Source organism: Salvelinus fontinalis, chromosome 19 (assembly GCF_029448725.1).
Source record: "Salvelinus fontinalis isolate EN_2023a chromosome 19, ASM2944872v1, whole genome shotgun sequence".
Taxonomy (NCBI): domain Eukaryota; kingdom Metazoa; phylum Chordata; class Actinopteri; order Salmoniformes; family Salmonidae; genus Salvelinus; species Salvelinus fontinalis.
The window spans coordinates 6,875,329-6,888,206 of NC_074683.1; the positions used below are offsets into that span (position 1 = coordinate 6,875,329).

Consider the following 12,878-nt stretch of genomic DNA (forward strand, 5'->3'; position numbering starts at 1 on the left):
CTACTTTCCCAGAGTCAGATGAACTTATTAATACTATTTGAATGTCTCTGAATCCAGTATGGAGGAAGTTACGAGGTAGATTCGTGAGCCAATGAAAATGGTATCCATGAGATCTGACTCTGGGTAAGTAGATAAAGGGCTTCAGTGCCAAAATCCCGCACTATGCCTTTAATGAGCAGTCTAACCTCAGACACACTGATTACTCCCATTCAGACATCAAGGCTTAGCCTTTAGTGGGAGGTGGTAAAACATGTAGAACCTGATGTCTTAAGGCCTTAACTGAGGAGACGGGGCGACTTCAGTGCCAACAGAAATTGTATTCAAATTTCATCATTTTGAATTTGTATTAGGATACAGAATTTATTTTTTATTTGCAAATTGTATCATTGAATTCATAAATCAAAGTTGTATTCCATGATTTAATTATAATTATATATATTCAGTTTCATCCCGAGACTCAAACTCGGAACCTTTGCCTCGCAAACACACTTGATCGCCCACCTGAAGCATTCCAGCCCGCTGCGCTATTGAGAAAAAAGGCCTTCTTCAAATTGCGCGAGGAGCAACGCTTCAGACGCTAATGAGTGAGTTTCAAAAGAGCTTCATCTGCTTCATTCACCCCCTTTAAAAATCCCTCCACAGTGACCCCAGCAGTTGAACCGGCGCAACAGTAGATCCAAGTCCAGTGGCACCACTTGAAAAGAAGTCACGCTGCCTGCTTAGCGAGTTACGCTTCCCCTGATCCAGCTCATATGGAGACTCGAACTCGGGTCTTAACACGAACCCATCGTGCTATTTTAAAATAAAGCCTTCTACAATTGCGCAAGAGGCTACACTTCAGGCTTGAGTGAGTGTTACATTTCCCCATCTGCTGCAACATCACAAGTCTTCGAAGATCCAGCAAAGTTACTCGCCTGGCTTGGTGATCCATGCTTACGTGATGAGAACCTTGTCTGAGACCCGTTTAGACATTTTAAGCAGGGGCGGACTGGTTATCTGGCATTTCGAGCTAATGTCAGATGGGCTCGTCCATTTTAAACTATGGTTTTCTTGCTCAAAATGATCATTCTCTGGCTAATAATGGGGGCCTCAAGGAAAATAATGGGCCAGTGTGGGGACCTCAGGGGAAAGAAGGGGCCGGTGTGTTAGAAATGCCAGGGCCGATTTTCGGTCCTAGTCCGCTCCTTGGTTTCAAGTCTCCGGCAAGGGCAGTCGTTATAAGGTTAACATGACTGACTGGGTTAGGACTGTGTTAGCCTGTTGACCTAAAGCCCAGGCATCGGTCCCGTGTCTTTGACGGGCCTCTTCAAGGAGGAGGTCAAAGGGGAATGAAGTGTAACACAGGTGGTTCGGTGACCAGGCTCATTTGAGAGTAACTTGTCTGAGACCTGAAAAGCGTCATTGTCTGGTGCACAAGAGACCTGGGTTAGAGCCCCATCAGTTAAACAAACACATCTTCAGCCAAGGTTGTCCATCACATAGCCTCCTCGCACCTGGTCCTGACCCCGCGAGCTTACATGAACGGTTCGCTACAAGCGGGAATCAGGCAGGTAATTACAAGACTACTCATTAAATGGGTGCACAGAGCTTTCTGTTTGCCACAGAAAGTGTTGTTGTGCAGTAGGCCTGAGTTCGAACCCAGTCACTTATATTGGTGCAGTGATCTCTGAGTATGAGGTCAAAGGGGCTTCGATGATGCTTGCTGGAGACTAGCGTCAGCTTCCTGAGCGCATCCCTCTGGGCTTTCTCCCAGTGGGCTAACACAGTATTGTGACATGCAGGAGACCCGGTTCAAACCCAGTCAGTCACAAGAGCAAGAGGAAACAGGGAGTGGAAAGAGTATCCTTAGACGGGTTCTGACATGGCTATTTAACTATATTATATTTGGGGTCGTCTTGCGGTTTGAGTGACACTCCATTCTAACGCGGCCTGTGATCATCAGAGTGGAACAGAAGGCACGTCCATGTTCCCAGAGAGTCTTAGCATTCATAATAGCTCGTAGCCAAATTCATGGGCAAGAAAATAAACTCAACATGCCACATTGGATTCAGAAACTGTTCTCCTCTATCTTTCCTCTCTGGCGAAGTACCAGGATGTTGTCTCTGATGATTCAGAGAACTGAATTAGAAATCTGAATCCATTGGGGAGTGTTAATACAAAACTTTGATCAACTTGAAATGACAGGTTTGTCAACTTGATAGACAATGAATGCAATAGCTACCATATTGAAACTGAATATATACACATATTGAATAATACATTTAAAATCAATGTGATATTCATTCAATTTCAAATCATGAAATAAAAGTTTGATTTATGAATTCAATGATTACATTTATGCATTACAAATTCTAAAATATTAAACTCAATATCCTAATACAAATTAAAATACTGTTGGCACTGAAATCGCTTCATAAAATGATTTGGAGAACAAGTACACAAAGGAAAGCCTAGACAGACAAAGAGAAAGAGACACAGACAGACAGACAGACAGACAGACAGACAGACAGACAGACAGACAGACAGACAGACAGACACAAACAGACACAGACAGACAGACAGAGGGAGAGAGAAACAGCAGAGACCGTACTGCGTGACAGCAGCACTTAGTAACTCACAGTTCTTGAGTGGGTCTGGCTCGCTGTACGTTCCTCCATGCACAGTGCTCTCTGTCAGCCACACGGGTCTCTCCCTAGGTGCCTTCCCCTCGCTGGCCTGCTTGCGCTGCTGCTCCTCCTGCTCCCCCATGCTGATCTCCACGTTCTGGGTGTACAGGTCGGCGTAGGACGAGCCCTTGGTGGACCAGGCCTCGCGGTGGGGACCGCCAGCTGCTGCACCCGCTGCCGCCGCCGCACGGTCTCGACTACAGGGCGGGACAGAGAGGAGAGCGCCACAAGTTAGCACTGTTGCACGGGACAGTAGTTCAGTGTGATCTGTTAATGAGAAGCCCGAGAGCAGTAAACTACATTGCATTCCACTAATAACAACAGACACAAGGACTTCATCTGTGAATAAGTCACAGATTGCAGGTTAAGCAGAGCTGTTACAGGTCAGTTTACAGGAGAGCCATATATTTAGGAACTTTTTACATTTTAAATATCATTCTAATTCTAGACATTGTTACATAGCATTCTTTAAATACCCCTCATGTAATGTTAATGTGGTGCTAACATAGCTGCCATAGAATGTTGTAGTGTCATGTAAAATGCATCATAAGTCAGAAACCTCAACGTCCTAACTAAATATAACGCTCTGGTGTACAGGACTAGCCGAGCGGTGACAGGAACACATTTACAGCGGGACTCAGAAAAACGTGAACACTGATTGGATGTTGGAGGTGAAAGGGGGTGGGGCCGACCTCTGTTTGAGGGCAGGGATCTCGGCAGGTTCGGGCTCCAGCAGGTCGTTTGATAGGTGGACGTCCTCGGTCTCACGCAGCAGCACGTATATGGGCTCGATCTGTTCGTTGAAACGGGCCACCAGGGTCCTGGCATCCTTCTTGGGCACCGCAGACTCGTCCTCCTCTACCTCCGTCTGACAGAACGTACAGCGAAACGTCCCTGAGAGATAGGGAGGAGAGAGAGCGAGATAGGGAGGGGAGAGAGAGATAGGGAGGAGAGAGAGAGATAGGGAGGAGAGCGAGAGATAGGGAGGAGAGCGAGAGCGAGGGAGAGAGAGAGAGTGCAGCATGAGTTCTAGGTCTCCAGGGCTGGTGCTGGTGCAGTTTAAGGCTTGCGTGAACATGGTTGATGAATAATGCATGGCGGCGGTGGTGTAGCTCCAGAGAACAGATAAAACTTGAAAATGTGCATTTCTCTTGCTCTCTCCCTCCCTCTTTCTCACCCCGCTGGCTAGCTGATTACACCCCCCCCCCCCCCACCCCTACCACGGAAAAAAACTAACTAAGGCAACCTACGGTAGGTTAGTAGGTATCGAACGCCGTTTTGGTCAGTACTTGTCTCGTTATCTGACGCGTCAAATAAGAGTAATTGACCAATCTGGACTTGAACAGCACATCACTTAATAATTGAACACGTACATACTTTTTTTACAAATTGATTACACTACCACTCGTAATTCACATGTCACAGAGATTTCACTGGTATATTTGCGATTATAAACTGGGTGGTTCGAGCACTGAATGCTGATTGGCTGACAGCCGTGGTATATCAGAACATATACCACATTCAATTAGTAAATTTTTTTTTGTTTTGTCATACGTTGGTAACCAGTTTATAATAGCAATAAGGCACATTGGGGGTGTGTGATATATGGCCAATATACCACGGCTAAGTGCTGTATCCAGGCACTCCAGGCACGTGGTCAAGAACAGCGCTTAGCCGTGGTATATTGGCCATATACCACACCTCCTAAGGCTTTATTGCTTAAGTTTGACGCTGGTAAAGTTGGTTGGGTTAGACGGTTCAGACCACAGGCAGGAGCAATGCAGTGACGGAGCAGATAGACCAGAAAGAAGAACACGGATGTAGAGGCGTCTGTCGTTCCTCTATAGTTACTCCCCCTGGAGGAGACCGGCTGTGTGACGGAAACCCACCCGAGTGTGTGTGTGGTGTGTCATCATACAGACTTCTCCCCTCTGGTCTTCTGAGGGGGACAGTTACAGTATCTCATCCCACACACCATGGGAGACCCAATATGGCCCTTACAAACAAACACACAGATACACACATGCAGTCATTTACACCACCACACAAATACTGTGCCCCCTGCGAAGAGATCCTGATTAGAGCATTGGAACATGATGGACACACACACGTTTATTTTTGTCAGCTCTATTACATTTGTCTTTTTCTCTTATATACAGAACAAAAATATAACCGAAACATGCAGAGTGTTGATCCTATGTTTCATGAGCTGAAATAAAAGATACCAGAAATGTTCCATACACACAAAAAGCTTATTTCTCTCCAATTTTGTGCACAAATTTGTTTACATCCCTGTTAGTGAGCATTTCTCCTTTGCCAAGATAATCCATCCACCTGACATAAGCAACGGACAACAAACAAAATTGAATTTTATCGATGGCTCCGTGACGAGACCCCGAAGCCCATTGTCATGCTATTCATCCGCTGCCATCACCTCATGTTTCAGCATGATAATGCACGGCCCCATGTCGCAAGGATCTGTACACAAATCCTGGAAGCTGACAATGTCCCAGTTCTTCCATGGCTTGCATACTCGCCAGACATGTCACCCTTTGAGCATGTTTTGGGATGCTCTAGATCACGCCTGGGCAAATCCTGTCCTCGGGGGGGGGGGGGGGGGGTTGATTGGTGTCATATTGGTGTCATCATCCCCCATCCCTAGCAAACAGCTGATTTAAACTAATTGCATTCTAAACTGAAGATCATGATTAGGTGATTATTGGAGCCAGGTGTGTTAGCTGGGACTGGGGCAAAACTGTGACTCCAATCAGGACACCGAGGACTTCGCACAGCCACTGAAGAGGAGTGGGACAGCATTCCACAGGCCGCAACCAACAGCCTGATCAACTCTATGAGGAAGGAGATGTGTCGCGCTGCATGAGGTAAATGGTGGTCCCACCAGATACTGACCGGTTCTGATCCACACCCTACCTTTTTCTTTTAATAAAGGTATATGTGTAGATCAGGGTCTAATTTACTTATTTAAATTGACTGAATCCTTTAAATTAACTATACCTTTAGTAAAATCTTTGACATTTTAGCAAGATGCGTTTATATTTTTGTTCAGTGTATTTAATATTATTTACCTATAACTTCTATCATGTGCACATTCAGATAGGTCCAACTAGGCTACTACCCCCTCATATAGCGGACACATTGCTATTGTGGCATATTGTGACCAACGCCAGCCATGATTTACCATGTAGGCTACAAAGCCTTGGCTACAGGTTAAACAGTTTAGGTATACCGCTCTATTCTCCCAATCACAACCCTGGGATGCGGTAGATAAATTATTCCCTTAAAAAGGGGGATAATCTGAGCTTGACAACACTGCCAGAAATATTACTGTGCTTCTAATATTAAGCAATTGCTAATAGCATAAATATTATAATAACATAAATAAATAAAAATCTGTGTTGCCGACCACGAGAGCGGCAACACAGATTAATAACAGCGCACAAAAAGAAAATCTGATGTGAACAAAGCAAAATAGCCTAGCTACATGAAAGTTCAAGAGAGTATACGTCATTTCTTCTAGTTGAGGTTAGTTACAATCGAAGTGTCCTGGCTCGCTGGCTACGCATCAGTTCAAAACTGAGCCATCTGCTCCATAGGCTATTTTCAGTCCTTTAGAGCGGCACCAGCATGACTACAGACCCTCAACCACCCTCCCTGTGTGTGTGTCTCCCTCAAATGAACGCCTGTCAACAGTTTGAAAGATCCACTGGCTCATCGCCAACAACTTCAAATAACAAGAAACAAAAATCGCAGTCCATTTTGGGTCTGCTTTTCCTGTTTCCAATGTGACAGACTAAAATAAGGAAAAAATGAACATCTGACAAACGAAGATAAGAAAAATAGCTACGGGTGAAAACATAGCAATACGTGTATTTTTTGAAGGGGAATGTATGGACAAGCAAGAAGAGTGTGATCTCTCTCTTTCTCTCTGTGCGTGCGTCTGGCCACCACAATGCACAGGAGCTAGTACCGGCTGCACCAGGTGAACAGAGAGGACCAACAGCCACTACATACTGTGTGTGTGACAGAAAATGGCCTCCGGCTTTCTGATTGGTGACAAGGTGGAAAGTGAGGACACGCTTGTCGAGAGTGACACCTCTCGACAGAGGAATAGCGACTGACATGGACTGAGGTGTCATTACCGCCGCAGGAGAGAGGGAGGTGACATGACTCAACTCTGGCTGACGAGCTGAAGAACAAAATACTCCCTGCAACAAGAAAATCTATATTGAAAAGCTTAAAATAACTCCTTAGCACAAACTGCCAAACTGCAATGAGGAAAAGTCAGATCCCACAGATGAGCCTTCACAAGTCAGCCAGACAGTTATAGAAAATCGAGTGGTACAACACTGCCCAGTGGACCCCCAAACGTTTTACAAGTTTGATGTAGCCCTGAACTAGCTAATTCATTTACCTAATCGAGGGCTTTATAATTCGAATAAAAGTAGACACAGATGTACTAGTTCAAATACATGGAACCATTAATGCAAAGGACAATGGGGGGGGGCTCAGACCCAGACAGAGAGAACAAGCCTCAAGGGAGCCTCAAGGGAGCCCATGCTAGTCTAACAGAAGGGAGACGAGAGATCAGCGAGAGAGACCTGAGAGAGACCTGAGAGAGACCATAGAGACCAGAGAGAGAGAGACCATAAAGACCAGAGAGAGAGAGAGAGAGACCATAAAGACCAGAGAGAGAGAGAGAGAGACAGACCATAAAGACCAGAGAGAGAGAGAGAGAGACAGACCATAAAGACCAGAGAGAGAGAGAGAGACAGACCATAAAGACCAGAGAGAGAGAGAGAGAAAGACAGACCATAAAGACCAGAGAGAGAGAGAGAAAGACAGACCATAAAGACCAGAGAGAGAGAGAGAGACAGACCATAAAGACCAGAGAGAGAGAGAGAGACAGACCATAAAGACCAGAGAGAGAGAGAGACCATAAAGACCAGAGAGAGAGAGAGAGAGACCATAAAGACCAGAGAGAGAGAGAGAGAGACCATAAAGACCAGAGAGAGAGAGAGAGAGACCATAAAGACCAGAGAGAGAGAGAGAGAGAGAGAGACCATAAAGACCAGAGAGAGAGAGAGAGAGAGAGAGACCATAAAGACCAGAGAGAGAGAGAGAGAGAGAGAGACCATAAAGACCAGAGAGAGAGAGAGAGAGAGAGAGACCATAAAGACCAGAGAGAGAGAGAGAGAGAGAGAGACCATAAAGACCAGAGAGAGAGAGAGAGAGAGACCATAAAGAAGAGGGAGGGAAGGAGAGAGAGAGAGAGAGAGAGAGACAGAGAGAGAGACAGAGACAGAGACAGAGACAGAGAAAGAGACAGAGACAGAGACAGAGACAGAGAGAGACAGAGACAGAGAGAGAGATAGAGAGAGAGAGAGACAGAGAGAGACAGAGACAGAGAGAGAGAGATAGAGATAGAGAGAGAGAGACATAGACAGAGAGATAGACAGAGAGAGAGACATGGAGAGAGAGAGAGAGAGACATAGACAGAGAGAGAGAGAGAGAGAGAGAGAGAGAGAGACCATAGACAGAGACCATATAGAAAGAGAGAGACCAAAGAGAGACCATAGAGACAGAAAACATATAGAGAGAGTAGAGGTCGACCGTTTAATTGATTAATTAGGGGCGATTTCAAGTTTATAACAATCAGTAATCTGCCTTTTTGGACAACGATTATGGACGATTACATTGCAATCCACGAGGAGACTGCGTTGCAGGCTGACCACCTGTTACGCGAGTACAGCATCAAAATGACCTTGTGGCTGCAAGGAGCCAAGGTAAGTTGCTAGCTAGCATTAAACTTATCTTATAAAAAAAACTATCAATCTTCACATAATCACTAGTTAACTACACATGGTTGATGATATTACTAGGTCAACTAGCTTGTCCTGCGTTGCATATAATCAAAGTGGTGCCTGTTCATTTATCATCGAATCACAGCCTACTTCAACTTCGCCAAACGGGCGATGATTTAACAAAAGCACATGCGCGAAAAAAGCACAATGGTTGCAATAATGTACCTAACCATGAACATCAATGCCTTTCTTAAAATCAATACACAAGTATATATTTTTTAAACCTACATACATAGTTAAAATTAATTAATGTTAGCAGGCAATAGGGAAATTCTCTTGCGTTCAGTGCAAGCAGTCAGTGTATATGCAGCAGTGTTGGCCGCCTGGCTCGTTGCGAACTGTTGAAAGGCCATTTTTTCCTAACAGAGACCGGAATTAATTTGCCAGAATTGTAAATAATTATGACATAACATTTAAGATTGTGCAATGCAACAGTAATATTTAGACTTAGGGTTGCCACCCGTTAGATAAAATACGGAGCGGTTCCGTATTTCACTGAAAGAATAAATGTTTTGTTTTCGAAATTATAGTTTCCGGATTTGGCCATATTAATGACCAAAGGTTCGTATTTCTGTGTGTTTATTATATTATAATAAAGTATATGATTTGATATTTGATAGAGCAGTCTGACTGAGCGATGGTAGGCAGCAGCAGGCTGGTAAGCATTCATTCAAACAGCTCTTAGCAATGCTTGAGGCACAGCGCTGTTTATGACTTCAAGCCTATCAACTCCCGAGATTTGGCTGGCAATACTAAAATGCCTTTAAGAGCATCCAATAGTCAAAAGTATATGAAATACAAAATGATATAGAGAGAAATAGTCCTATAATAACTACAACCTAAAACTTCTTAACTGGGAATATTGGAGACTCATGTTAAAAGGAACCACCAGCTTTCATGTGTTCTCATGTTCTGAGCAAGGAACTTAAACGTTGCATTTTTTTAATTATTTTTTTTACATGGTACATATTGCACTTTTATTTTCTTCTCCAACACTCTGTTTTTGCATTATTTAAGCCAAATTGAACATGTTTCATTATTTATTTGAGACTAAATAGATTTTATGTATTATATTCAAATAAAAAAGTGTTCATTGAGTATTGTTGTAATTGTCATTTATAACAAATTATATATATATATATATATATTATAAAAAATATGTATTTTTTTTTAAAACGGACGATTAATCTGTATCTGCTTTTTTGGGTCCTCCAATAATCGGTATCGGTGTTGAAAAATCATAAAATCGGTCAACCTCTAAGAGAGAGACCATATAGAGAAACTATAGAGAGACCCGAATGAGACCATAGAGGAGAGAGAGAGAGACCAGAATGAGCCCATAAAGACAGAAAACAGAGAGACCATATAGAAAAAGAAACCCTAGAAAGAGAGAGAAAACAGAAAGACCATAGAGAGAGAGAAAAAACAGAGAGACCAGAGAATAGAGGTTCGGGGGTCCAACCTGTTTTTACGATTATAAGCATTGGGAGAAAAACCAAATAGAAAATCTACATACAGAATTCCGCAGAATTATCCTACATATCAAAAGAAACTACCAAATAATACATGCCAAGCATAACTCGGACCATTCCCTTAAATTGTAAATATAAAGAAATGGACACCAAAAAAGGGAGACACAAAAAGACATGGCTACCCAAAGAGGAGTGTCTATGTGGTCACTGCACGACAGGGGAGGAAGAGACAGATGCACTTTTTCCTTCACTGTGAGAAACTCCCAAATAAGATAATTTTTCAAGGAAATATCTCAATCAATTCCCAACTTCTGTGCATTTACTAATAACATAAAGCAGGGAATTATTCTGGGTGAGGGAGAAACTGCAAATATTACCGCCAGATATGTATATGATTGCCAGAGCCTGAGGGACATCCCATGACCATTCATTCCTTTGAAGTATTTACATTGTATATAACTAACAAGAAATACATAGTGTAGCCATTATCCATGTACATTTGGTTGTTTATTTATTAGCCATTTCTTTTTATTTCATTAAACGTATCAACCAAAGATTACACAATACAACAGTCGTTCGTGTTCTACCTGTATACATGATTACACACTAAATACAGTATCAGTCAAATGTTTGCACACACCTAATCATTCAAAGGTTTTTCTTTATTTTTTACATTGTAGAATAATAGTAAAGACATCAAAACGATGAAATAACACATATGGAATCATGTAGTAACCAAAAAAGTGTTAAACAAATCAAAATATATTTAATATATATTTGAGATTCTTCAAAGTAGCCACCCTTTCCCTTGGTGACAGCTTTGCACACTCTTGGCATTCTCTCAACCAGCTTCACCTGGAATGCTTTTCCAACAGTGTTGAAGGAGTTCCCACATTTGCAGAGCACTTGTTGGCTGCTTTTCCTTCACTCTGTGGTCCAACGCATCCCAAACCATCTCAAATGGTGCAGCACTCCATTACTCTCCGTCTGGGTCAAATAGCCCTTACACAGCCTGGGAGGTGTGCTGGGTCACTGTCCTGTTGAAAAATAAATGATAGTCCAACTAAGATGGGATGGCATATCGCTGCAGAACGCTGTGGTAGCCATGCTGGTGAAGTGTGCCTTGAATTATAAATAAATCACAGACAGCGTCACCAGCAAAGCACCACCACACCTCCTCCTCCATGCTTCACGGTGGGAACTACACAGAGAAATCTTCCGTTCACCTACTCTACGTCTCACAAAGACACGACGGTTGGAACCAAAAATCTTCAATTTGGACTCAGACCAAAGGACAGATTTCCACCATTGCTCGTGTGTCTTGTCCCAAGCAAGTCTCTTCTTATTATTGGTGTCCTTTAGTAGTGGTTTCTTTGCAGCAATTCGATCATGAAGGCCTGATTCACGCAGTCTCCTCTGAACAGTTGATGTTGAGATGTGTCTTACTTGAACTCTGTGAGGAATTTATTTGGGCTGCAAATTCTGAGGCTTGTAACTAATGAACTTATCCTCTGAAGCAGAGGTAACTCCAGGTCTTCCTTTCCTGTGGCGGTCCTCATGAGAGCCAGTTTCATCATAGCGCTTGATGATTTTTGTGACTTCACTTGAAGAAACTTTCAAAAGTTCTTGAAATTTTCCGGATTGACCGACCTTCATGTCTATTAGTAACGGACTGTCGTTTCTCTTTGCTTATTTGAGCCGTTCTTGCCATAATATGGACTTGGTCTTTTACCAAATAGAGCTATTATCTGTATACCACCCCTACCTTGTCTCAACACAACTGATTGGATTAAACGCATTAAGGCACACCTGTTAATTGAAATGCATTCCAGCTGACTACCTCATGAAGCTGGTTGAGAGAATACCAAGTGTGCGCAAAGCTGTCAAAGGCAAAGGGTGGCTACTTCATAAAATATATTTTGATTTGTTTAACACTTTTTTTGGTTACTACATGATTCTGTGTGTGTTATTTCATAGTTTCTAGAAAATTGTTAAAACAAAGAAAAGCCCTTGAATGAGTAGGTGTGTCCAAACTTTTGACTGGTACTATAAATACAAAAATATGTGGACACCCATTCAAGTTAGTGGATTCAGCTATTTCAGCCACACACGTTGCTAACAGGTGTATAAAATAGAGCACACCGCAATGCAATCTCCATAGACAAACATTGGCAGTAGAATGGCCTTACTGAAGAGCTCAATGACTTCCAACGTGGCACCGTCATAGGACGGCACCTTTCCAACAAGTCAGTTCTACACATTTCTGCCCTGCTACAGCTTCCCCGGTCAACTGTAAGTGCTGTTATTGTGAAGCGGAAACGTCTAGGAGCAACAAAGGCTCAGCCACAAGCTCAGGCCACGTCTGTCCTCGGTTGCAACACTCACTACTGAGTTTAAAACTGCCTCTGGAAGCAACGTCAACACAAGAACTGTTCTTCGGGAGCTTCATGAAATGGGTTTCCATGGCCGAACAGCCGCACACAAGCCTAAGATCACCATGCACAATGCCAAGCGTCGGGTGGAGTGGTGTAAAGTTTGCCGCCATTGGACTCTGGAGCAGTTGAAACGCGTTCTCTGGAGTGATGAATCACACTTCACCATCTGGCAGTCCGACGGATAAATCTGGTTTGGCGGATGCCAGGAGAACGCTACCTGCCCTAATACATAGTGCCAACTGTAAAGTTTGGTGGAGGAGGAATAATGTAGCGTATTATTATTATTACTACTGAAATGAACTGTATTTCATTATCCTCATTGCAGTATTTACTGAAATGGTGTACCACTACGCTGCTCTGGCAATATCTAAAAATTGTATTTCATGCCAATATAGAAATAATTTTTTGGGGAGAGGGACCAGA

General features: G+C 43.2%; 1 protein-coding gene across 1 annotated transcript in view; it reads right to left on the minus strand.

The window, feature by feature from the left end:
• The window catches only part of gtf2e1 (general transcription factor IIE, polypeptide 1, alpha), a 41,564-nt gene that overhangs the window by 2,552 nt on the left and 26,134 nt on the right, over positions 1-12,878 (minus strand). The window contains exons 3-4 of the mRNA XM_055870528.1: positions 3,359-3,560; positions 2,619-2,863 (exon numbers count right to left, since the gene is read on the minus strand). Coding sequence (XP_055726503.1) covers positions 2,619-2,863; positions 3,359-3,560 — 447 coding nt within the window. The remainder of the gene's footprint in view (positions 1-2,618; positions 2,864-3,358; positions 3,561-12,878) is intronic.